General features: G+C 40.9%; 4 protein-coding genes across 4 annotated transcripts; 2 read left to right on the top strand and 2 right to left on the bottom strand.

The window, feature by feature from the left end:
* Window positions 1–1080: 1080 nt before the first annotated feature.
* LOC124326283 (chitin deacetylase 7-like) lies at window positions 1081–3158 on the bottom strand. Its single transcript, XM_046785015.1, has 9 exons — window positions 3004–3158; window positions 2850–2923; window positions 2582–2780; window positions 2353–2470; window positions 2145–2294; window positions 1986–2045; window positions 1871–1923; window positions 1596–1794; window positions 1081–1493 (listed from the first exon to the last, which is right to left on the bottom strand). Exons 1-9 carry the CDS (start codon window positions 3072–3074, stop codon window positions 1290–1292), a joined length of 1128 nt encoding a protein of 375 aa, XP_046640971.1. The 5' UTR covers window positions 3075–3158; the 3' UTR covers window positions 1081–1289.
* A 1098-nt stretch (window positions 3159–4256) lies between these two features.
* Window positions 4257–6387, bottom strand: LOC124326275 (chitin deacetylase 7-like). The gene is made up of 9 exons (XM_046785004.1): window positions 6238–6387; window positions 6078–6151; window positions 5808–6006; window positions 5576–5693; window positions 5355–5510; window positions 5178–5237; window positions 5051–5103; window positions 4776–4974; window positions 4257–4672 (listed from the first exon to the last, which is right to left on the bottom strand). The coding sequence occupies exons 1-9, from the start codon at window positions 6306–6308 to the stop codon at window positions 4469–4471; spliced, it is 1134 nt and encodes a 377-aa protein (XP_046640960.1). The 5' UTR covers window positions 6309–6387; the 3' UTR covers window positions 4257–4468.
* Window positions 6388–8082: 1695 nt separating this feature from the next.
* LOC124326643 lies at window positions 8083–10770 on the top strand. Its single transcript, XM_046785563.1, has 3 exons — window positions 8083–8696; window positions 9394–9762; window positions 10518–10770. Exons 2-3 carry the CDS (start codon window positions 9424–9426, stop codon window positions 10563–10565), a joined length of 387 nt encoding a protein of 128 aa, XP_046641519.1. The 5' UTR covers window positions 8083–8696; window positions 9394–9423; the 3' UTR covers window positions 10566–10770.
* Window positions 10771–13527: 2757 nt separating this feature from the next.
* LOC124326242 (probable G-protein coupled receptor 21) lies at window positions 13528–25810 on the top strand. The gene is made up of 3 exons (XM_046784960.1): window positions 13528–13909; window positions 16035–16542; window positions 24335–25810. Exons 2-3 carry the CDS (start codon window positions 16224–16226, stop codon window positions 25243–25245), a joined length of 1230 nt encoding a protein of 409 aa, XP_046640916.1. The 5' UTR covers window positions 13528–13909; window positions 16035–16223; the 3' UTR covers window positions 25246–25810.
* The last annotated feature ends 933 nt before the right edge of the window (window positions 25811–26743 follow it).

The following is a 26743-nucleotide window of genomic DNA, read 5'->3' as shown; positions in this document are numbered from 1 at the left end:
AGCCGTCAAAAGCGGCACGCCCAAGATAATGCATATTATATTGTTATAGCCACAGTTACAGACACACCACAATAAATTAGCTACTGTCATATATTTGTTCAGTTCACAGTAGTTTTCCTTTTGTAGGCACTCGAATCACCTCACAGAGAATGCAATGAATTTATTTGAAAATATTTTCAGTTGCTCTGCGAAGACTTATTACCAATGAACACGAAATGCGTTTGTGAAACACGATTGGAATTTGTTTCTTTTTTTGTGAAGAACAAAATTCTTAAATTGGTTTTGATGACGAATAATTAGCCGCTGATAACCATCAACAGCTCGCTTGGCTACGACTCAGTCAAGTAATAAAAAAAGGCGATAGTCAAGATAAAACACGCTGAGCTCGAGCTCATAACTTTCCATTATAAATACTATAAACCCTGATAAATTCGCCTTCACACCTCGCTATTGCCTTTTGTTACACAATGGTACCTACTTAATCACAGGTATACTTGACGTCACTGCACGATAGGGAAGGTGGAAATGTCTCATGTCCCATCTTGTTTGGGAGTTGGTACATTTGTTCAGGTAAGATAGAATAGCCTAATTGCAAAATTATGTTAAGTGTAAAAGTTTTACCCAAAATTGATGAATGGTAACTCCTTTAATAACGTGTAATCCTAAAATTGTTGTTATTGTTTTTTCCCACATTTTAACTATTTTGGAAGCTCCAATTCCGTCGTGCGCCATCTCGTAGTCGCCCGTGATATTATTCATAAGATATTTCCATCAGTAAGAAATTTCACTGGAAAACAATGAATCATCACTACACTATTAGGATTTTTTTTTTGGGGGGGGGGGGAGGGATATGGTTTTCAAATCACTTTAGCGTACCACTTGAGACTTGAAATAAATCAAAAAATTTAAAAGAAAATAAGTTTTCCCTTAGTTGTGGAAGTTGGAACAAAACCATATTTTTCATTGGCCTCGCCCCTACTAAAAGAAAAGATGATAAAATTAATAAAACAAGAACATTTCTGCTTACGTATCCCAATGTCCCCCAAATTCAGCCCAAATCAACACACGTCTTTAAAGCTCTTTCAAATTACACGTGTTTATTCGTTATATACTCTACAGCATACGGTATTGGAACAGTGGCAAGCTGTTTTATAACTATAGTCTATATCCTTATAAACAATCCGTATTATGTTATAAAATTAAGAATTCAAACCTTGCTACTAGTCCAAGGGGGTAGTAATATAAAGCTGTAATGATCTAAGGATTCACGTTGACATAAAAAAAAAGAATTATGGCAAGCCAAGTGGATTCCCGGTCCATGGGTAGACGTCAGGGCAGGTGACACAACTTTCCATATTGCGCGGGCCGACAGGAGACGCATCGCCTTCATAGTAGCACGAATAATCCGAGCAAGGAGTCTGGGTCATGGTTGGACAAGAGAAGAAGTTTGGGACTTCGGCCAACGGCTTAGGATTTTTCATCCAGTCCAATCCCTAAATATGTTTTCAAACCCAATCGAGAAATAATAACACGTCAGTAAACAATCGAAATGGAACATATATACGGCTGAAGGTATTCTAAAATTATTTTCTCACTCTAGCAATGGGGACAACGTAAACGTCATCGTTTAATACAATTGCATCGAGGAACTTCTTGTAACCCTGCAAACGGTACTCGGCATCCTGGAACCAGGCGTTAGCAGTTAAGTAGATGCCAAATGGAGCCTTGCTTGTAGTATAGTGACGTTGAAAATTGTCCATCAAGTATTGATAAGTTTCATCCAAGGTATTCGGTCTACAATCAAAAAGATAATGTATGTGCTAAAATTTAAAAAGCACTTCAAGAATTCATTGCAACTCCTGGCACGCACTTGTCACAGGCATCAGCCATACTGCAAACGGTTTCATTTCGGTTTAAAGCCACCTGTTGCAATATTTCGAACGTGAATGCATAATTACGAAAGAAGTTCAAACGTTGTTTTTTACCATCGGGACTGTCCAAATACCGGGGTATTTGTTTTTGGGACAAGGTGGGATTGCACATTCCTACAAAACACATTTGAAACATCAAAAACAATTACAAAATCTACTAGAAATTTAGTTTTTCAAAATATTGAGATTCTATTATTTTTGTAGTTCACTTACGTGTTGAAATCCTTGATCCAAAGTGTAAGGCCAAACAGGAGGATTAGTATAATTAGTAGTTGGGAAAGAACAGTCGTAGAACATGCCAAGATTCTTCATGGCCGTAAAAGTAGCGTCACCACTTGACTGCAAGAACGGCGCTCGTGCACCCTGGAATTTTGATCCAATTAATGAACATTAGAGATTTATTCAAAAATTGAATTTGTACCCTAATTGAAGTTTTGGGAATGTTGGCAAATTTGGACAGAGCGTCTCTGATTCCGCCAATTTCATCAGTCCACTCGGCGACTGACTTGTTAGCCCAAGTGTAGGCTGGAGTTAAGTGGCTGTTTTTGAACAGATAAATGAATTATTTTTTTTCCATCTTTGCTAAATAATAACAGTTTGGACAAGACCTATTTCCTAGTTTAAAAAAAAAACTTAAATTTATCCCTTACGACATGCTGTGGGTTGCAATTTCCTGCCCTTTGAAGTAGAGACTGTGGGTCAGGGTGTAGTCGTTGTACTCGTGGAAGATGAAGAAAGTCATTCCAATGGGACAACCGTTGGGATTTGTGGTGTTATTGAACAGAAATGTGTAGTTGTCGTAATTCGTCGTCGTAATCGCCCCATCAAACGCCAAAAAAACCAATTGAGCTGAAATCAAATTCAATTTATTATTCCAACTGAATTTTGTATTTATATAGAAGGGACGTTAAAACTTACGAGTATCTGCCAGGCTTAAACCGCCTGGTGGAGACGTGTTCATGCATTTGCAGGCCGGTTCAACGCAATTCGCGCTACAGTGATGCAACAAAATCGATTACAACCTATAGCTACAATTGAAACAATTAACACATATGAAAATAATGAAGCTCACGTAGTGCATTGCGCCTGCGATTGGTGGAGGAAGACGGCGAGAAAGAAGATGACGGCCAAAATTCGTTGCATTTTGGCGCTTTTCAGCTTATAAACCCACAAAGATGTTTTGACTGCTGTGCGTCGCTACTGTTGAACTATATCCATATTTATAGTCTTGAAATCGTATGTTGCAACGCTTAAGATAACTGGAGCCATCAAAAGCGACACACCTAAGATAATGCATGTGTCAGTCACAGCTACACAGACACACCACAAACAGGCTAAGCTATACTGGTCAAGCAATTATTTGTTCAGTTCACAGTTTTCCTCTTGTACACAATCAAATCACAACCCAGAGAACGTAATCAATTCATTAAAATATTATTATTAGTTGCTCTACGATACGAAGATTGCCATTGAACACGAACAGTTTTCGTGAAACGCGATTGGCACTTATTAAATTTTTTTGTGGGGAGGGACTCAAACAACATTTTATAATTGGTTTTGATGATGAATAATTAGCCGCTAATAACCATCAATAGCTCGCATGGCGGCGACTCAGTCAAGTATAATATAAAAAGGCGATCGTCAAGAGAAATGATACGACTGATGTTAAACACGCTGAGCTCGAGCTCATAATTTTCCATTATAAATACTATGAACCCGGAAAAATTCGCCTTGACACCTCGCAATTGCCATTTATTACACAATGGTATTTATCAGAGTATTCTTGACGTCACTGCACGATAGGGGAAAATGGAAATATCATGTGACTCATGTCCCATCTTGTTTGGGAGTGGGTATATTTGTTCAGGTAAGATGAAATAGCCTAATTGCAAATATGTTAAGTGTAAAAGTTTTACCCAAAATTGATGAATGGTAACTGCTTTATAAACGTGTAATCCTAAAAGTGTTGTTATTATTTTTTCCCACATTTTTAAACCGATTTTTGAAGCTCCAATTCCGTCGTGCGCCATCTCGTAGTCGCCCATGATATTATACATAAAAATATTTCCATCAGTAAGAAATTTCACTGGAAAACAATGACATCACTCTTAGGATTTGGTTCAAATCACTTTAATGTACCACTTTTAATTTTAAATAAATAAAAAAATTTAAAATAAAATAATTTGTTTTTCAAAAACCACATTTGTCATTGGTCGCCCCTACTAAAAAAAAGATGATAAAATTAATCAAACACAAGAACATTTCTGCTTACACATTATAATGTCCCTCAAATCCAGCCCGAATCAACACACGACTTTTAAGCACTTTCAAATTACACGTGTTTATTCGTTATATACTCAACAGCATATGATGATGGAACAGTGGCAAGCCTTTTATAGCTATTTCGTTATAGACAAAATTCGTAGTATGTTATAAAATTAAGAATTCAAACCTTGCTACTAGTACAAGAGGGTAGTAAAATAAATCTAAAATGCTCTAAGGATACATGATGTTCACCATTTAAAAAAATAAAAGAATTATGGCAAGCCAAGTGGATTCCCGGTCCATGGGTAGACGTCAGGGCAGGTAACGCAACTTTTCATATTGCGCGAGCCGACAGGAGACGCATCGCCTTCATAGTAGCACGAATAACTTGAGCAAGGAGTCTGGGTCATGGTTGGACAAGAGAAGAAGTTTGGGACTTCGGCCAACGGCTTAGGATTTTTCATCCAATCCAATCCCTAAATATGTTTTCAAACCCAATCGAGAAATAATAACCCGTCAGTACAAAAAAAAAAAAAGGAATGATTACACTTGCAGCTTTTCCTCAATTCATTTTCTTACTCTGGCGATTGGGACAATGTAAACGTCATCCTTTGTACTCAACGCATCGAGGAACTTCTTGTAACCCTGCAAACGGTACTCGGCATCCTGGAACCAGGCGTTAGCAGTCAAGTAGATGCCAAATGGAGCCTTGCTTGTATTATAGTGACGTTGAAAATTGTCCATCAAGTATTGATAAGTTTCATCCAAGGTATTCGGTCTACAATAAAAAAAATAATGTATATGCTAAAATTAAAAAAGCACTTCAAGAAATCATTGCAACTCCTGGCACGTACTTGTCACAGGCATCAGCCATACTGCAAATGGTTCCATTTCGATTTAAAGCCACCTGTTCCAATATTTCGAACGTGAATGCATTGGCCATAAAAGATGAAAAAAGAAGTTCAAACGTTATTTTTTTACCATCGGGACTGTCCAAACACCAGGAAATTTGCCTTTGGGACAAGGCGGGATCGCGCATTCCTACATATAAAACACATTTGAAAAAACCATAAACGAATTAAGAAATCTATACTATTCATTTATATTTTTCCCAAACGAGATAACGTAATCATGCTGGTATTAATATAGTCCACTTACGTGTTGAAATCCCTGATCCAAAGTGTAAGGCCAAATAGGGGGGTTAGTACGGTTAACACTAGTTTCTGGGAAGGAACAGTCGTAGAACATACCAAGATTCTTCATGGCCGTAAAAGTAGCGTCACCGCTTGACTGCAAGAACGGCGCTCGTGCACCCTGTAATTTTGATCCAATTAATGAACATTAGAGATTTATTAAAAAATTTAATTTATGATTTATACCCTAATTTCAGCTTTGGGAATGTTGGCAAATTTGGACAGAGCGTCTCTGATTCCGCCAATTTCATCAGTCCACTCGGCGACTGACTTGTTAGCCCAAGTTGCGGCTGGAGTTAAGTGGCTGTTGTTTTGAACAGTCGAATGGATTTAAAAAGAAAAAGAAAAATGTGTGCAAAGTTCGAACAATAACTTTGTTCAACAAATAACAAAAAGATAAATGGTAATATTAACTTACGACATGCTGTGGGTTGCAATTTCCTGCCGTTTGAAGTAGAGACTGTGGGTCAGGTTGTAGTCGTTGTACTCGTGGAAGACGAAGAAAGTCATTCCAATGGGACAGCCGTTGGGATTGATGCGTTTGTTCAACAGAAATGTGTAGTTGTCGTAATTGGTCGTCGCGATGGCTCCGTCAAATGCCAAAAAAACCAATTGAGCTGAAATTCAATTCAATTCATTATTCCAACTGAATTAAATTTGTATTTATAGAGCGAACGATCAAACTTACGGGTTTGCGCCTTCGTTAAACCGCCTGGTGAAGACGTGGACATGCATCTGCAGGCCGGCCCTACGCAATTCGTGCTACAGTGATGCAACAAATCGATTATATACAACCCGTACAATTTTAAAAATATTTTGTATACAATAATAATTACAACGAAACTTACGAATTGCATTGCGCCTGCGATTGGTTAAGGAAGACGGCGAGAAAGAAGATGACGGCCAAAATTCGTTGCATTTTGGCGCTTGTTAGCGTTTTAGACGACCCAACTATAGGATTTTGTACGTGACTGTTGCCTCGCTGCTGCTACTCCATCCGTATTTATCGTCTCGAAAAACGCATATTTAATGACCATCTGATAATTGTTATAGAATGTTCTCCAGCGCGTAGGATCGTAAATTGCGTCGCACCATAATTTTATTGCGCGTATATACATTCTACGCGGTGCGTGTTGCAATGCTTTAATTCTCTAAGAGAAGATGTCGAAAAAAAGGTCGACAAAAATTGTCAAGCGTTTCGACATTTGGTCCAGAAAAAGTTCATAAAAGTAGATACTTGTCATCTACATTTTGTGTGACATTCCCCTACTGTTAAGAGTTAATCTCTCTCTTATTCGTTAAAAAACGAAGGCGAGAAGATAATAGGTAACTGGGTCCGTTGAAAAATTCTCACCCGAGATATAATGCTTATAGTGGCAGACTCGAATGTCGAATATTATACAAACATTTTTAATTCAACCATTTTCTTCATACTCAAATCGCCGCCCAGGGAATTTATTAAATGCATTTATAAATAGTATTATTATAGTTGCTCTTAGAGACTGGTCTATATATACGAAGAATTATGATTATAATCGGCACGAAATGCGTTCGTGCCGCACGACAGGGGTTTTTCAAGAAATAGTTTTGATGATTGGATGATGATGAATCAGCCGCTAATAACCAATAACTCACATGACTACGAACCAGCCGAGTATTATATGTAATAATAAAAAAGGCGGCCGCCAGGAGAAATTACACGGCCGTTAAACACGCCGAGCTCATCATTTCTATATGTAATAAATAACACGCAAAAAATAAATAACGTGTAGCGAATTCTGCCAATCAAATAAGATCGGATATATTCCCCATTTTCAATCCTGCGATTGATGCAGCATTTGATTTTATACATAGGCCTACCAAGTCGCCTACCAATATCCACACGTAGTGGCATTTATAAGAGTCTAATTGACGTCATGGGATGATAAGAGGCGGCATTGGCTTGTCCCGTCTTGTTTGGTGGGCGCGAGTCCTCCCACGTCGAACGCCCCGACCCGAGCTGAAATATTGCAGCTCCCAAAACGCCGAATGTCTTTTTATCAGATTTAGGAGTCCTACGCCCAGTGCTGCAATTCACTGGGCAATGCTGCTGGACCCTTATAGCCTTCGCTCTATACATTTCGTGAGGCTGGTGATATTATAAGGCCGGCGATAGATAGATGGAGGCATTCCTTTTCCTGACGTCAGCCAGTATAGCTTTCGTTTCCGACGTCGGAAGGATCACTATACAGATTATCTAAATGACCTTCAGGCGAAGGCTGCCGACTACTTCGCACGCATATGACGGCAGCCAAAAAATGCCACCATCAGATTTTTTTCTCGAACATCAGCGAAAGTTTTATCGCTTAATTCCATCTATAAAATAACGTTTATTATTTTTATCTGAATTAGGTTTGAAATTTAGCGGGAAGATTTGAATATTAACGTATCAGAGTCGAAACTTATATATTTTTTAATAGTCCAATTTTTGGCTTCCGCCAGAAGGGGCCCCTGCAATTACATAAATGGAAAGGAGAGAAAAAAATAATAAATGATATGCCGTGTGGACTTTTGGTGCTGTTGATTTGACGACGACCGTTATCAGGTTGAACGCGGTGTGGAGCGCGTCTGTATTTATCTGTAACGATTCCATTCAGAGCTGACTGTGGGGGCTAATAAAGATCAGTCACGTTGAGCTATGGCGGTCGCTCTAATGTAGGTGGTGGTGGGTGGGCCAGTGAGTAGAGAGCAAAATCGTGTATTAACGCCCAGATCAACTGAGTTATCATGGGCCATAACAGACGACGGATATCTATTACATCTTATTGTTTCTTTCCAACACCCCCCTTTTTGTTGTTGTTTTAGTTTCTTCATTTTATTGGCCATATAGCCACTGGAGACTGTGTATAGGCTCTCCTGTCGCCGCCGACCTCGATTTGTGTGTCTCCACGACCGCAACAAACATCTAAAAAAACCAAAGAAACGGAAGGAGAAAATGTCAGCAATCCAATATAGACCAAACAATAAAAACAAAACAAAAACAAAAAACGGAAAAGATTCTCTTTTATTCCGGACGCACCTCCTCCAAAAGGTACTTTGCTTGCCGGGGCTGAACCATCAGTACCTACTTGGCGACTTCTCGCCGTTGTAGGCTATATAAAGAGAGAGACTGACACTGTTCGATTCACAATCATTTCTTCTCCGGCCAAAGAAACCGACATTTCACTCCGACAAGTTCATCTCTCATCCGCACCGGAAATCCTCCCTTTTTTTGACGGCAACTCGAAAAGCGGATCCTAATACATTCAGCATCAAACCATCACAGCAGGTCTGCTATTATTAATTTTAATTCATTCAGGCGACGCACTTTGGATTTCTAAATATGTTTTTTTATGAAAGGAATAATAAATATATTTATAAGAAAAAGAATTGATGTGTGCTCTTATTATACATATTAGGAGACAGTGCACGGATATATATAAAGTGCTGGTCAGCAGTCTAAACTTTGGCCTTGTTTATAGTTCCATAAAATAATATCATCATTTGTGTGTGGCGAGGTGATTGCCGTTTGGTAGCCTATATATGTATACGCATTCAATTTTCCTAGTGATATGACATGTAACTATATATATAAGGCTATTGGGTACACTATGCACGCGAAAGAAGAGATGGCGAGTGCTGTGTCCGGCGTCCGGTCACGGAACAAAGAGATTATAGTGGACGTTAACATCTCGTTTCATCGCTTGCACAGCGAGCGCGCGTGCAACATGAAAAGGCAAACGGCAATATAACTGCCGCCGCTGTGTAACGTAATATAGGCCCAGCACGAACCACCAGCACCACCAGTCCAATAAACGCACAGGAGAGAGACCCGAATGGTGTCCTTTTACAACTCCATTGATTTCCATTGCTATTTATATATATTAGGCAACAGTTTGAAGGCACTTAATGGATGCTATTAAACGCTAAACGAATTCAGATTTGATTTGATTTTTCTCAACTTCAATTATTTCTTTTTTGTCCAGGACTTTTTGAATAACGGAAATATTTCTAGAATGGATATGGCCAATCACCGCATTTTGATCTTGACGCTATTGATGATCGGCCTGGCCAGCGCTCAGGTGAATTTCTCGACCAGCTGGGGCAAGCGCTCACCTTCGACGAAAGCAGCGGAACCACCTTCAGCTCCATCTTACCGCCAAAATTTCCACTCGAAAAAGGTCGAGCCAGGGACGCTGGAATCGCTCCCCAATAATCAGCATCTTCCCGAATCGTTCGACACCGTTTCCTCGACGATTTACGACGACGCCGAAGAGCAACGAATCAGCATATCTCTACCAAGTCCTTGCCTATCAATTCTGAAATCTCTCTTGTTGGTCAATCAAATAGTTGAGGTAGTATATCTTTTAAAATTTCAAACAAATTACAATCTCAAAATAGTCTAAAAATTCACCGCCAGATGGCAGGATGCATAGGTTTAAAATAGAAAATCTTTCCCATTGCCAATAGGACATGTAGGCTTTACATCCGTAGATAATTTTTAAATAAATATATTTTAATACGTGTTTTTTTTTTACGAATGAGTTAGAAGCCAATTAGCGAGCCAATTAATCATTGACGAAAGTGAAGGATGGAAGAGAGAGAAGTGAGAGGACGGCGGCGATAGGAAGGAAAGGGGGGGGGTCCCGAGCCGCACCCCCACAGCACAGCACCCATAGGGACTTGGATGGCCTCTTCTCTTCATTATCAGACAGATGCAGATGAATTGATCCGCAGAGCGGGCTCACGGTCCAACAATCACGACAAATCACTTGCTCTACCCTCCCACCACCACCACCCTTTTCTCATTTGTACCCACAGAGAGACACTCACTTATACGCGCTCGTGTGGTATTATATTTAAAAGGAGAAAATAGAAGAAGAAGAAGGAGAAAAAATAAAGAAGTGGCTTCGAGGTAGTATAGACCGACTGGGGGGAAAAAAGGGAATGGAGGGATAATTACTAACGAGTTCGTCAGCGCTTCTAAATATGTATATACACTGATTCGCTGGTGGCTATGTATAATAGAAGAAGAAGCGAGGGGATAACACCAGCACCACCACAGCCTCTAACTGATTTATTATTATTCTCTTTTATCTCAAATCGACAGACGGAATTGCAGAAGATGGAAAAATACGACCGACAGCAGCAACAATAACAGGCCATCGTGACTTTGGACTTTGATATTTGGTAGTTATTCCACAGAAAACCACATAGATATCATGATGTTTGTTATGTAATCTATGTTTATGTATTTGACTTATTATTATTTGTTTTAGTCGGTGCGAAATTTTCATCCATGTTACGATACACGGCAACATGTGTCAGCCCGGTTGGAAAATTACATTACCATCCAATTTAAATGTTTTTTCGTGTTCATAATATTTCGTAATATTTAAAAAAAAAATCGATGAAATTTTCATTTTTTTCGATGTTGTTGGCAACCCAAAATTTCGTTTCAATGTTCAAATTATTTATCATAAAAGCAAGTGATATTGAATTGATGTCGACATTTTTTTGTTATATATATGGAAGAGCCCTGCCATATATATAAGAAGAAGAACTATATATTATATAATCTCTATATCAACTATATAACATGTCTAGTCGGATTGTGTGGTTGTTGTTATACGAGAAGAAACAGCGCGGGACTATGCTGCTGCCGCGGCCCATCACATGTATACCGACACGATCCGTCAACAAACAAAAAAGAAGAAGATGGTCTGCCATAACAACCGGAACTAACCCGCATCATGGAAGAACGTGGGAGAGTCTTATATATATACTATATATACATGTAATATCTCGATGTATCTGCTGTTGTTGCTGCTGGCCTCCCCAACGAAAAATAAAGAAAAAATGTGAAATAAAAAAAAGTATATTAGATCTATCTATATATAATATTCCATCATCCATTTATTATTGCAACACTCAAATATCGATCAAGTGTCCAGAAGAATTTCAAATATTTTTCTTTTTTTTTCCACTGGAGAGAGATAGATATATAACATCAAAGCGAGCGCGCTTTGATCGATTACATAAAATATATGGGCACATATAGATCGTGAATAAGTGATGATGATTTTCATTTATTATTAGGTCGGTCGCTCTTTTTATAGGACACAGTGTCGCCTCCTCTGTGTTTTTTTTCTTCTCATCCGTCGAGAGAAGAAAAGAGGAGGAGCGTCGAGAATATATCTATAAAGAGCTGCGATAAACATGTCTCTTATATAACCCTTGCACCATTTTCTTGTGTTGGGTGTTGGCTCGTCGATCACGCTCCAGCGACCAGCTATAGGGGAAGCCCATCTATATAGCCTACCCAATAAATATATGTATTGACAGGGACGGACGTCCAGCTGCTGAGTGGACACACACACACAGTCTATATATATACAGGACTATATACATATATATACAAGAGACACTCTGGAAACCAATCGAGCGGATATCGCCCTCCTTTTTCCTTTATTTTTCCGACATTGTTTTTCTTTTCTTCTTTTAAATTTGATGCTGTTATAATTTTTTTTATACATAGAGTCATAGACAATAGATTCTAAAAATAAATATCACAGGTCGTCGATATGAATGTAGGGGGGACCGTTTTGATGTAATATGTTATATATAGAGAGAAACGTGCCGGCACGCAGGGAACATATCTGCGGTCGTGAAAGAAAAGAAAAGTGAACGAACGTGAGAGAAGAGGGACGTTAGAGAGTGAAGGCCACCCAGCTCTTGAAACATCATCGTTTTTTCTCTCTCTCTTCCTTTAAGCGGAGGGTGTGTGCTGTGCTGTGCTGTGCTCTGCGCTGTATATGGTTGTTTGTGTGTGAGCTAACCAGCAGCGTAGCAAACTCTCCCGCCCGGCGATCGATCGCACACAGAGACAAGGAGAGTCTCTCTCTCACGACTGTACCTCGACTTTTCTACCCCCTCCTTTCACATCTTGTGTGAACTCTCCAATGTATATACCTGGGTTCGAGCACCCACCCACCCCTTGGGCAAATGAATTGCACACACAACCAAAATGACGAAAAATCAAATATCTATTATTATTATTATAATGATTTATTTTATTATATAATTCCGGGAAATCTGTTCGGGAAAGGGCAGAGTGTATGCTATAAACCGCAATCACCTTAGATATATTCTTATTTTCCAATTAATTTCATCATCGAAAAGAATCAATACAGAGCAGAAAATGACTTTTGATAATTATAATTATTCAGTGTCGGGTGTTGTTCGTCTCTAATATAGCTCCGCTCTGCAAATTGTCACGATTTGCCTGTATACGGTTCTACAGGCTTTTATATATTCCCCTCCCCCTCTCTATCCATTATATAGGGGGGAGGAGGAGAGAGGGGGATGTGTACGGGAGCGGGTCGTTCAATACTTGCAAAGGCAAAAGGCTCTCTCGCTCTCTCTCTCTTTCCCTATATACATTTCTTCTTCTTTCTCTCGTCATTCGCTCCTCCCCTCTCGTGCGGGAGTCTCTCTATAGTGGAACCTTCCCTCCGTTCGGGAGAGAGAGTGAAAAGCAACGGGCAAAATGTGTACACACACAAGTCTCTACCATACCCTCCAGGCAGTGCATACATATCACAGAGGGAGGGACTTGCTGCCCCTGACTCCCGTACGTACAGTCGCGGGAGTTCACCGAGTCGTCCAACATCACGGGAGACACATATAAAATCGTCCCGCTCATTTAGGAAATGTCAATCTAATTTTTATTTCACTGCACAAATTAAAATTCTGGTGAAGAAAAATTAAATAAAAAGTCGATTTGAAATTATTTGAGTTGCGCGCGCTTACACATCGTTTTCTGCGCCGGACACCTGAACCCCAAAAAATTATAAAAAACCCACTCGTCTTCTCTTGTACTATAATATTTTCCAAACTCAATTCAATTAATTTCTGGATATAAATATAATATAAATAAGAAAAGATAAAATTCATATCTCACCGAAACGGTGGGCCAACTTTCCCCACATATATAGAGCGCGATGCAACATATGGCCAAAAGTCTATATCCACACCCCCTGTGTTGGCTGGCCCTGGCTGGCCCTGGCACGTATATATATATGCTGTCCTGTGTGGCGGGCGGAACTCCCAGACAGGCACCAGGAGCAGCAGGAGCAGCAACGCTCTCGCTCGGGCTCTTCCACATCCCCCTTTTCCTATTATATATATATATTTATTATATATATTATACATATATTATATATATATAGAAACTCTCTAGTGTGTTGTGTGTTTCGATCGTCGTTTTCTTCCGTGTCGCTGTGTGCTCAGTGTCTCTTGTGTGTGTGCAACAGTCTCCTAGATTTTCTTTTTCTTTTTCTTTCCGGGAGAAATTCTTATTGGTTTAAATTTTAAAAAAAAGGAAAAGAAAAGAAAATCGATCGAAAAGTGAGCGAAATCAAAGGGCAATTCGATCAGTTTTTTTTTGTGCTGGAGTCGGAGGAATAACAGCGGGACTTGTCTCCCGCCATCATGAACCAGGTAGGTGTGCTGCGCCCATGTTCCGTCAGTGATGTGTGTGTCTATATAGTGATGTGCGTCGTCTCTTTTATTTTTTGACGTAATCCAATTGCGGAGAAACCAGCAGCATAGCGGGGAAAACCCCGCAAAATGAAACAAAATATATAAAAATGTGGGAAAATCAGATGAATTCAATCGAATCGATTCGCTCCCTTTTCTTATATTATGTGTAGATTTATATACAGGTCGTTTATTTCTTGACGAAACGCCATCGGGATGTGACTTTGCCCTTTAAAAGATCCCACACGAAAGAAAAAAAGAAGGAACAAGTATATAGAAGAAGGTATATAGAGCTGATGGGTGGTGGTGGTGGGGTGGACTAATGGGGAGGAGCTGGAAGGGGGAGTCAGCAGAACAGGGACGAGCAGCAGCAGCAGCAGCAGCAGCAGCAGAGATGTGGCCCCCCTGCTGCTGCTCCCGCACTCTTTTCACGGCTCATCGATTGTGTCAACTCGACGGAACGCTGAGAGACAGCAAAGGAGAGCGGATGAAAACGAGGAATAGAAGGAGAGCAGAGGAAGGGGGGGGGGGAAATCAATCGACTAAATCGTCGCCGAACGACGACGTCTCTTTCCCGCTGTGCGTCTTCTCAAACAGACGACGCCAAAACTCCTCTTCTGCTGCTCTCTCCTTGCGCTGATGTGCTCCGCTCCTGTTTGCCTTTTCTTCCTCTTCAACTCGAAACTGTTTGTCTCGTTTCCATCAAACTCTCCCGTCGACCCCCCGCCAGCGGCATATATAAAATCTAACCGGCTATATTCGAATTGATATAATAGTAATAGCGAATAGGCCTTCGTTCAATATGAATTATTATAGTCGATTTTTAATTATTTTCCATTTAATTGGCGAGGGTGAAAACCTTCCCGGCTGGGTGTAATAGGCCTAGTATAGAAAATGAGGGAAATTATTTTCTTTTTTTCTTTTATTGATTGTTAATAAGAGTCAAATGGGGAGCTAATATATTATATCCACCACCACCACCACTATGGAAGCATTCGCTTTCCCTCATCCGGACACTGTTGAGCTAGCAGATCCGTGCCAAGAAAGCCAAGAAGGTCTTTCCTTCCTTCTTCTTCTTCTTCTTTTTTAAAAAAGAAGAAGGAAAAATAGAGAAAAGAAAAGGGAAATTTCCTTGACACAGAGTGTGTGAGTGTGTATAGGCTATATAGGGACCTATACATACGCGTCTGCGCAATCCAGCAGCAGCATTTATATGCAGCTAGCCCTTTTCGGCTTTCTTCGATTATATATTATAGGACGCACACACATACAGCCCGGCCAGCAGCCAAATGTCAATCAGAAGAAACAAGAAAGAATTAGGGAAATTTCCAGAGAAACACCAACCAGTCTTCTATAATTTTTGGCGCATATGTATTTAGACATGTGCTGTCTGTCATATATCGATCAAAAGATAAAACCTTAGAAATGTTGCACATTTTTTTCACCCCCGCGGGGATTCCAATTTTCGCTGGGGTCCGTTCGGTCCGTCTTTGTTGTTCAGTTGGGCTTCCTCAACAACCTTTAGAAAATTATATTATCAACTTTGCTACATATGTGTGTGTGTATATTATACCACACGCGCTATATAGTTGGTATATAGTTCCATCACATCTTTTGTATGTGTACACAGTTCAGTAAATAGGCCGGACATTTAAAAAAGAAACGAAAAAAAAAACCTGTCAGCCAAAGGTGCCGACTGCCGTTGACAGTTGCACCGATCGACCGATTCCCCCCCCCCCCCTTCCTTTTTTGTATAGACTTGGGGGGGCTCCTGTTGGTGTTTTATGCCCAGTCACCTCTTGTAAATATATTCTCTATACTGGTGCTGCTGGGGCCGGGCAAGAGAGAGTCAATCGATATCGGTCGATCGATCAACCAAAGGCGAACCAGCTGCTATATGCTGGGGGCGTTATATTATATAAATGCTATAGCGACTATATACACCTACAGCATATCTAATCTCTAATTGAATTATCAATTCTCAAATTTGATTATTATTTGTCTTTTGATTTGTCTTATATTCTTTCTTTGGCTGCTGGCCCGTGTGGTTGCTGGTGTTGGACCCGAACGCGTATAATAATCATAGACAATTGCTGATTGGCGGCTGCAACTGACTAGTAGTTGGTCGTCACGGTGGAGCGCCATCTACTGTGCGGCCGTCGGCGGAGAGGACGAAGAGGAAGACGACGACGTGTTGCGGCGGTTGTTGCCTTCGCATCAGCAGCAGCAGCAGCAAGGCAGCCCGGGCTGGTCAGCCAAATCGGCCCCTTAGAAAATGCTCATCTCTCTCGGATCTGTCGAAGGATGGCAGTCATCGGTCGCAGAATCGGCAGCAGCAGCAGCAGCGTCCTCAGCTTCTTCGGCGGCCTCGCAGGCCGTCACGGCCGCAGTCTCGGCCGTGGCCGCCGTCTCGGCCGCCGCCCACCAGTCGTCCATCGGAGCCGCTGCAAGTGGTGGCGGAGGTTCGCCCAGCGGGGCCACCGACGTCATCCTCACGGCAGAGAATCTGACCCAGGCGGTCATCATCCTCATCCTGGACGTGGTCATCATCTGCTCCAATCTCCTCATCATCGCCACACTCGCCACAGGATCAGGTAAATAATAATCAAATCAAATTCTTTTATTCCACCATTTTTTGATTTTCATTCAACTCTCTCTATCGTCATATTCTTCCTTTGATGGAAATCGTTTGATCTGCACATCCGCTCCTCCGGTTGTGCTGGGGAGGAAAAATAGGGGTTACTCGGGACAAGGCTAAACAGCAACCTTTCTATCTATTTTATAATATCTATAAATATATCGACACAAGAATGAATGGCTCGTCTCTATACATCTAGCATAGATATACACAGAGTCACATCGCCGGTGTATACTCTGTAGACCCTATTACGCCTTATAGAGAGAGCAGCAGCAGATAGGAAATGTCTAGATTTTTCTCTCGCTCCATCTATAATCAAAGTCCTCTTCTTCTTCTTCTTCTTCTTCTTTCCTTTTTTTCCCATTTGCCTCATCTTCCATTCGCCGACTGTCTCCTCTCTCGGAAGAAGAAAAAAGAAGTTTCAGCGGAAAACTCATCGTAAATTGCAGCCCACAAAAAGAAAAAAAAAAAGATTTCGAGAAAATAGTAGACAAGAGACGATTGAAAGCAATTTCGATCGTATTATCTCCTCCCTCTCAAGCTTGTGTCTACGTCATCCGATTCTTTTAGATCTATATAGATAGATATACTATATACAGCATATATACAATCATAATATAATGAAACACAAATAGTTAGACACAATACAAGATAGACGAAGGCCTGTCCGAGTTATTTTTCTGCCCACCAGCAAATATATATCTAAGGCGAATCTAACAGGAAAACAAAAGGGAACAAAACTTTTTTTTTTACTCTCTCTCTATTTTTCTTGGGACAAGAGCAGATGGATCTCTCTCTCATTGTACACACAGGAGCTGATGCTGTACACAGCCCAAAGAAGAAGTAAAAAAGAAAAAAAAGGGCAACTTGATATATTCTTTCCTTTTGATATTTGTGTGTGTGTGTATTTCTTCTGCATACACACAGCAGAAGCAGCAGAGAGCTGCTGGGGCTTATACACAGCATCTTCTGTATAAATATATGTGTGTCTGTTGATACAGCAGTCTACATATATAGCCTATACTATCTAGGCGAGGCCTATATATTTTCACTAGACTGCTGAATGGACAACTCACTCCGACGAGGACTAGATTCGTCCACAATTTATAGATACCACTCTTAGATATGTACATAAAAGCTAATTTATATGTAACGGAATTCCTCGTATAATAGAGAGATCCAACGGCGGAAGATATACGGCGCAATACTTTCCATACATAAAAATAAAGCGCAGCCCAACCAACAGAGAGAAATAGGACAGCAATCAATCCCATACATATATACACGAAATGAAATATAAGAGAAGAAAATCGAAACGACTTTTTTTCCATCTAGCCTAGCGGAATAATAATGGAATAACGCAATACTTCCAATCTCTATTTTAGTATAGATAGATATATACGCCATTGCCAGTTCTATTTATAGATAAATCTATATTTATAGACGACAAGGACGAATGACAGAAGCTGATGGCTCTTTCTCTATATTCCCGATATATTGCCAAAGAGAAACTCTATCAAAAACAAACATCCAGTTGATCAAAAAGATGAATGGCGTCTCTCTCTCTCTTGATATAATTGACCTATATGTCTCCTTTGGCTGTGCTATGTATCGAAAAAAAATGTATTCAATTGAATTGGAGAGAAAGAAAAAAAAAGATACAGAAATATACACTCTTTGCACAAGTTGGAAAATGCCTTTTGGGTGTGCTGTGCTATGCTGGAATATTATAACCTGGGCCCCACCCACACGCGTCTCCACATAGATGTCTAAAAGACACGTCACCATGTAGAGCGCCGACACGCGAATAGGGCGCCCTCCGCATGTGTCTACTCTCTCTACACACACACACACAGATGATAGCGTCGTCGTCGTGGACGTCGATCTCGTTTCATCTACACGGACGAGAAGAGACGAGAGAGAGCGGAGGAGAAATAAACGAGAAATGGAGGAGAGAATGGAAAGAAGAAGGAGCGCGAGGATATCCTATTAGATTGGAAGGAAAAGGAGAGAGAAGAGAAGAGAGAAGAGAATTTCCATCGAAGCGCGCAACTGTCGTCTTTGGTTCACTCGAGCGTGGCAGCCATGATGATTTGCTCTACATCGCCCCAAACTCTAATTCAAACCTCCTCCTTCTTCTTCTTCTTTCACAAAAAAACAAACTATCTAGTCCTGCTGCTGGCTCCTATATAGGAGCCGATCTGATCGACGCCTTACGTTAGGCTCCCATACTGTCTATATTGCTCCTTATTATATTCTTTGCTGGCTCTATATAGCTCTTCTTATATATGTGCCATTGCAGCAAATCATCGGCCGGGCACGTCCGCCAACAGGGGCCAGCTCAAATAATATAAAACAAAACGCCACATGTGCTGTACTATCTATAGAGCAGAGACTACATTTATTTACCATATCGCCCAGCAGAAAAACAAAACAAAAAAAGCCCAGCAGCAGCAGCAGCGGCCTTATACATATATATTGCTGCTTTACAGTGTGATGATGATGATATGCTGGCCAGGCCACGTGGCTTCACGCCCAGGACCTGACCCTGGACCACACCAACAAAATAATGATAAATACATTTTTTTTGGGTGTGGCCAGCATTCTATAGCCATCAAACCAATTGATAAATCGATATAAATGTTCCATCCTTTTTAATAATAATAGGCGAACCAGATTTGTTCTACAGTGAAATGAAAAGGGCTTAATTTATATTTATATATTACGCAAATCAATGTCCGTTTTGCGGGCCGTCACATCCAGCCAAATAGCAGCAGCAACTGCTGCTGCTGCTGTTATAATATATATCTAGTATATACGGTTCAATTATAGCTTGGCTAATTACACTCGAATGGCCGCCGGCCACGCGTCGTTCACAACAGGCCGTTTTTCTTTTTTTGGCCATCTGAAAAGGGGAAAAAGATATACGTTTCAGCACTTGTGTCCTCCATCAGGAGCAGCAGCAGCAGAAACAGTTTTTTTTTTTTGGGGGGGGGGGGTTGAAAATAGGCCCATCAGTCAGGAGCTCTCAGCGCCCGGTTGAACCGGCATCGTCTGGTGCACTGCAAGGAGAAATGCGAAATCGATGCTGCTGGGCTTCTTCTTCTTCTTTTTCTCCCTCTTCAAAAAAGGCCAGCATACTATAACCTTCAGTGCAGCAGAAGCAGCAGACCCCTTCAATTATATATATGTGCGACTGATTTAGACCATTCTCTTCTTTTCTTTTATATAACATTTCTCTCTGTTGCTGGTCAATCGACCATTTCGACTTTTTGAACAATCCTCCCTTTTTCTCTCCTTCTCTATTATATAACTCTTATATATACATTATATATATAGAATTGATGCCAGACTCTCGAAATAGAGTGTCTGGCAATCCCAGCGGTTTTCTCCAACCGAAAAAGTATTTCTATATAATATATATATAACAAAAAAAGAAGAGGGGCAATCAAAAGAAGAAAAAGAGTTTCCAACTCTCTCTCCCTGCTGTATAGCTCCTTGAATAGTATAGCATTGTGTAGCCGCTGGCCTCTCTCAACACCTCAACAGATATATATCTAAAGTACACACACACAACGCACAACAGCAGCAGCAGCAGCACACACACACAACACATCAATAAATAAATAAATGTATAATATATACGTACCCAGGAGCCACAGCAGCAGCACAGCTAGGAGCATAGCCTATCACCAGCAGTTCAGTAGGATATAGGAGAGTTTCCTGTCGGATGGCATCAGCAATATAAGATGCTGGGCGCCCAGCAGCACACACACGATCGATATATAGTAGAGAGAGAGTACACAGGAGCACCCAAACAACTCTCGTTCCTTTTCCTATAAACATGCACATCTATCCTTTCTATATACACAGCAGAGAGAACGCATGTGGAGGTTATAGACTTGTTTGCTCTCCTTTTGCTCCAGCATCCGCAGCAGAAGCACACTGTACACATAGCAGCTAGACGTTGTGTGTGTATTATTGGCCAATGACCGAGCGCCGATCTATACAACGAAAGAGACGCCAATGCTCCTGCAGGAGCGTACATATATATAGTATAAGGAAAATCCTGTGCCGAGTGAGAATTGCGAAATGAAAAGAAACGATAGCTCTTGTGTCTGCAAGCGAACTGCTGTAAGAAAGGTCCTATAGATATATCCTTTTCAATCGTATATATAATATAGACCTGGGCTCGCTTCGGCTCCTATTATATAAGGAGCATCCCTCCTGAAAAAAGGCAGGAAATTCTTTCCACAGCATATAGAGGAGAGATATAGGCTCTTATTATAGATGTATCCGTGCTGCAATGTTTCTCCTTCGCCACCGTATATTATATAGCTTCTCGTATTATATAGAGATATATTTTTATATGTATACATGGGCCATTTGGAAACATAAAACATGTACTATCTCTCTTTTTCTTTTTTTTTCTTTTTTTTTTTTACAACAAACAATAATCATAATATACAACGATATCACCTAGATCTGTACTTTGCAGCGGCGATATTGAACAATTGTGTGTCGGGCATCGAAATATAAAGGCCATTTTTAAAATAGTATATTTGAGGTTATCACATTTAATAAGAAATAAGGAGCTCTAATAGTTTTAAGGATTCGATATTATAATAAAGAAAAGCTTTCACGTCCGCCCACACACAGCAGCACGCAACGTTATATCTTAGATATATATCGAATTGGGTCACGTTATATAACAAGCAGGAAAGAAAGAAAAAAAGTCGAATTGGATTTCGATTGCTGTGCCGTCGTACATTATTAGTCAATTATGGGGCGTGTGACTTTTATTCCATTTGCTGCTGGTTGTGTGTGCGCTGGGGGAGGGAGGGGGAGCGTGTTGCGCATGGCAGTTGTCTGGCCGATTTACACGTACACAAACGATTCAACCGGAATGAAATCCAATAGGCCCACACAGCACGCGTCTCCTGCTATATGTATAAATGTAAGCTCCTAGCTGGCTCCTATATATGCATGTCTAGAAGAAATTCTATAAAAGAAAACAAGAAAAAAAGACGTGTTGGAGGGAATCTCTGCTGCTCTAGTGGCGCCACAACAGCCACAGTGTTATACATAGGCCTACACACAGCACACACATAGAGAGAGAGAGAGAAGCCAGTCTTGAGAGCAAGCCCCTGCGGCGGCGGTGGCTGGCGCTGGTGAATTTGCGGGCGTCTGTCGACAGCAGCAGCATCGGTGGGATGCCATATACTACTAAAGCGGAGAGAGAGAAACGACCGGGAAACATCCATATCGATCGGCCAGCCCAGCCCAGCCCAGCACACCATATACTACAGCATGCACAACAAGGCCTTTCATCTCTCCTGACTGGCTCCTATACTAGCTCCTTTTATTATTATATATACATTCGTCGGCTGCTGTGCTGTGCCTGTATTTCTTTTGAGTTTGATTTTGATATGGAAGGGAATAATCGACGGCGCAAAGATTACGAGAAGAAAACACACACAGTCGGAAAACTTGTGCAGTACAGATGTATACATAATAACATTCGGTAGAGAGAGAGAGACTTGGGCTCCTAACAGGAGCAATATCTCTGCATCCTTCAAAACCGCGAGCCTTTCTCTCCCTTCATTTTCTTTTTCTTTTTGTCTAAATCAATATTAGATTTAGCTCCACCCTCTTTCTCTCTCTCTCTCTCTCTCTCTCTTTCTATGGCATTATATATAGATCCCATCGTCTCTCTCTCTCTGATTCAGGAGCGCAAGGAACAAAAACCAGCAAGTATAAGCCTATAGAAGAACGGAATATAATATCTAGAAAAAGAAGAAAAGAACCTGGAGAATTGGGAGACCGACGTATATTACCCAGCCCCACCCGATGAAATCCCTCCCAACCCCACCACCCATTTTTTCTCTCCAAATAAAACAGGAGCCATCTCCAAAGTTAGGAGACAAAGGGATAGATCTAGTCGAAAAGAAGAAAAAAAAAGGGTGGGATGAATAGGAGTCCATCACGACTATAGCAGCCCGCAATTTTCGACGTCAGTTGAAACTTTATTATATAGTAAGACCGGCCTTGTGAGAGCTGCTTTTTTCTATACAAGATAAATGGACGTTAAATGTATATCATCTAGAAAAAGAGAGAGAGAGAGAGACAAAAACAAGGATCGACAGTGACGGCTGTGTGTGCTGATGTCGTATATAGAAAATACAAAAAATACATATAAGGAAATACGTCGCCGGTTTGTTCGGCAGCAAACGACAGAGAAGAATCGCACCTCATTTCTTCCGCTGTCTGGAGCAGATTCGGCCGTCATCACTCTCCACCAACCAGCAGCAGCTCCTTCTCCCTTCCAGTTTCCTTTTTTTTTCAGCAGACGAGCTCCTTTTATTCCAACTGCTGCTCCTAAAAAAATCTATTTATACCATTTGAGATCAAATGTAGGCCAACCGACATTAGTATTCATCCCACGAAAATCTAACTCTCAATTGGTCACATTCAATAGATGTATATAGCCTCGTATTATAGTACATCAAGTTAATTGATATTTATTATCAAAGACTATCGCGTTTTGATTCCAAATAAGTCTAAAAAGAATAATAGACTACGCCCAGTATAAAAGATACGACACGAAAACGAATGGATGGACCCCCAAGTGAGACCGATGGAATGACAAGATATATAATTTCTATATTGCTGATGTATACTCTATACACCAGCAGCAGCAGCACCATGTCGTGTGTGTGTGTATAACCTGATGATGATGTCGGTTGCGGGAGCGCATCATTCACGTCTGACTGACGCAATAAACGGACCCTGTTGACAACCTATTACACAGGAGCTTGCACATATACAACCCCCGATGCACACATATAATACAAACCACATTATATAGCTATACTATTTTCCACGCAAATTAAAATGCAGCTACAACTTAAATAGATTATATAAATTGTATACATCCTTTGTAGTCTGGTTTGTTGTATACATGCATATATATAGGGCACCAACAGTTGCTCCTGTCCGTATATCCCAGTGGACGTAATACATCGAAGAGACACATAGAGCACAGCACAAGATGAATGTCTTGAGAGACCTCGTGCCGCGCCCTCCAACTCGATTTCTTGCTGGTGCTGGCCGGCAGCAGCAGCATCAGGAGCATCTTGTTTTGCCGGACGGCAATTCACTGATATGCGTGTATACACGACACGAAACAGCCCAGCAGTCGACTCCTCTGTGTGTGTTATACCGCCACACACACACACACACATCCGATTATATGAAGATGACAAAAAAGAAGAAGATAAAGAGACGATCAAGGAGCTCGTTCATCCAAGGAGCCGTCGTCTGATGTTGGCAGCCAAAAGCCAAGCCCTCTCTTCCCCCCTCCTCCTTTTGCTGGGCTATGGAGGGAAATTATATGGCCGTCTGCTGGCCCTTGTGTGTCCGTTTTATCCACAACGACGACCAGGAGCATCACACAACACACACAGTAGGGGCTAAATTGATTAGCCCATTCACGTCCGACTGCGAGCTACAGCTGATGCTCCTATCTAGGAGCCATTAGGAGCCCGGTCACCGTATATATATCCATACACACAAGGCTTATAAATAGATGTCGACATGTCCAGCCCCAATTAATAATATGCGGGCGCACCGGGCCGTCTATATATAGGCCTATATCTATAATGTCAAATGATCAAAGCGTGGCGGGAAATTCAAAATTGAAATGGATGGTAGCCTAATATATCTCTTTCTATATTATTATGAAATAGGTGGCGAAGTGATGAACTATTACCTGATCAGTTTGGCGGCGGCCGACCTGCTGGCCGGCCTTTTGGTCGTGCCGCTGTCCATCTACCCGGCGTTGACGGACAGCTGGCCGCTGGGTGACGTGTTGTGCTCGATCGCCGGCTACGTGGAAGCGACTCTGTGGGCCGTCTCAGTGTACTCGTTCATGTGGATATCGGTGGACCGCTATTTGGCCATCCGCAAGCCTTTGCGCTACGAAACGGTGCAGACGCCGTCGCGCTGCCAGTGCTGGGTCATCTTCACGTGGCTGACGTCCATGCTGGCCTGCTGTCCGCCATTGCTCCAGGGCTCGACCGGCTACGCCAGCGGGGCTCCTTACTTCGACCCGGAGGCCTTCGTCTGCCACCTCAACTGGACGGGCATGTCGGCCTACTCGGTGACGCTGGTCATCCTGGTCCTCTGTCCGACCCTGGCCACCGTGGCCTACACCTACTTCTACATCTTCAGCTCCATGCGCAAGATGCGGAGCTCCTTGCTGCAGCAGGACAAGGAATACGCGACGGCCCTGAGCGAGAACCTCTCCAACCCGACCCACCTCATGTCCTTCATCCTGGTGATGACCTTTTGGCTGTCGTGGCTGCCGTTCATCTGCCTGACTTTGTACGAGTACCTGGCCCAGCACCGGATCGACTCCATCCCATTCCTCCACTTCACCGTCTTCTGGCTGGGCATCTGCAACTCGTTCTTCAAGCTCTTCATCTACGTGGCCATGAGCCCGCTCTTCCGGCACAAGCTCAGAATCTTCTGTCTCTCCTATCTCTGTTGCGGGGCCGCCAAGAGAAACAGCGCCAACAACAGGAGACCGCTCACTTCCGGATCGGCAAACAGGAACCACCATCATCATCACAATAATGAAATCATCTACAGACGGTGATTTTTCAAAAATATTTTTATGATTTATTATATAATAATAATAATACCCGGCAAATTTCAAAAAGAAAAAAGCTAGAACATTTTCTATATATTGTGATGATATATCCAATTTTGAAAACATTTTAAAAAAAGACCAGAACAATATAACTTCCGCTAAAAAAAAAGTTTTTTTAAAAAATAAGAAATTATGGACAGTGTCGAGAGACGATTCTGCTCAGGTTTTCAATTTTTTTTAATTCCAAAATTTCAAAAAATTTAAAAATAAAAAAAAAAAATTGAAAGACAACCATGGCCGGCATCCAACTATTTTTGTGTAGACGGTTGACTTCTATATAATTAATCTTGTATCGTAGGTTATATATATATATATTATATATATTATACATAAATATGATGGGTGTTTTGTAATTTGTATACATAATAATTTTACCAGTAGGCCAAATATGTTTTTTGTTTTATTGTTTTGCAATGAAAGAACGGGGAAAAAACAGGGACGGTCGACAAACATATTTCCAGAAAATAGGCTTTGAATAAAAATGTAGAATTAAATATTTCCCCCCCCCCCCCCCCAAAAAAAAAAGAAGTAATTTCGTGCTGTGTACAGTAAAATAAAAAATATAAGCTTCTGCTGCTGCTATTATATTAAATGTAATACGCCAGACAAAATTTCAAAAAAATTCATGAGAATATTAAAAGTATGGGTCATTCAAAATATTTACATGCTGTCCCAGTCCGTATAATTTTTTCGGTTAAAAAAGAAATTTAATTTTTATTTTGTAACATCAATTTTTCCCAAACACAAAACAAAAGAATTGTTTGTGCTCCTTTGCGTCTGAGACAAATCAATAACGCTTATATATCGGTATGGTTCCACGTCAACACAAATACCTACGTATAGGCTTATGTAACAATTTCTATTCCGTGCATACATATTAAAAATATATGAAAATTATGATCTAATAGTCAGTCAATTTCAAGTCAAAATTTGAAACAAAAAAAGTATAGGCAAATAATTGGAAATCAATGATATGGACGAGCGCGGTTATTACATACTTAACAAATATATAATAACAGCAGCCGCCAGCCCCGAAAAAATTGAAATCAATATTCTATATAAATACATCTATACCGTGCTGCGTGTCGTGATGCGTATTATATATAAAATAATATCAATTTCAATTGGATGTCGATCGTCGTGTCTCTCTATAATATCTATGTGTGTGTATACATCAGGCTCATCATAATATGCTTAGCGTCGTCATCATCACCTTGAAAAATTGTATCTCCATCAAATATTCGAAAAACAAAAAAGATTAGAGCTGTTATTATATATATTAACTGCGCTGCTTATCTCCGCCTCTCCATGTTCTCTCTCGTTCGAAAACCGTGTGCCATCTGTTCTATGTGTGTGTGTGCTGTGTGCGTGTTGGTGATTTGTGTCGCTGCTCTGTTCTGTTGTTGTTTTTCTTTGCATCTATTATCAACGTCCGATAATAATT

Source organism: Daphnia pulicaria, chromosome 2 (assembly GCF_021234035.1).
Source record: "Daphnia pulicaria isolate SC F1-1A chromosome 2, SC_F0-13Bv2, whole genome shotgun sequence".
NCBI lineage: Eukaryota > Metazoa > Arthropoda > Branchiopoda > Diplostraca > Daphniidae > Daphnia > Daphnia pulicaria.
The sequence above is the reverse complement of the archived record's forward strand: the minus strand, read 5'-3'. Positions and strand labels throughout refer to the sequence as shown.

Bases quoted from the DNA above. Each gene is read 5' to 3' on its own strand.
- LOC124326643 (XM_046785563.1), top strand. From the start codon at position 9,424: ATGGATATGGCCAATCACCGCATTTTGATCTTGACGCTATTGATGATC. The intron at 9,763-10,517 runs GTAGTATATCTT...TCAAATCGACAG, and splicing joins TGGTCAATCAAATAGTTGAG to ACGGAATTGCAGAAGATGGA.
- LOC124326283 (XM_046785015.1), bottom strand. From the start codon at position 3,074: ATGCAACGAATTTTGGCCGTCATCTTCTTTCTCGCCGTCTTCCTCCAC. The intron at 2,781-2,849 runs GTAAGTTTTAAC...ATTTGATTTCAG, and splicing joins TTTAAGCCTGGCAGATACTC to CTCAATTGGTTTTTTTGGCG. The intron at 2,471-2,581 runs GTAAGGGATAAA...GTTCAAAAACAG, and splicing joins ATTGCAACCCACAGCATGTC to CCACTTAACTCCAGCCTACA.
- LOC124326275 (XM_046785004.1), bottom strand. From the start codon at position 6,308: ATGCAACGAATTTTGGCCGTCATCTTCTTTCTCGCCGTCTTCCTTAAC. The intron at 6,007-6,077 runs GTAAGTTTGATC...ATTGAATTTCAG, and splicing joins TTTAACGAAGGCGCAAACCC to CTCAATTGGTTTTTTTGGCA. The intron at 5,238-5,354 runs GTAAGTGGACTA...TTTTATATGTAG, and splicing joins TGGATCAGGGATTTCAACAC to GAATGCGCGATCCCGCCTTG.
- LOC124326242 (XM_046784960.1), top strand. From the start codon at position 16,224: ATGCTCATCTCTCTCGGATCTGTCGAAGGATGGCAGTCATCGGTCGCA. The intron at 16,543-24,334 runs GTAAATAATAAT...ATTATGAAATAG, and splicing joins CACACTCGCCACAGGATCAG to GTGGCGAAGTGATGAACTAT.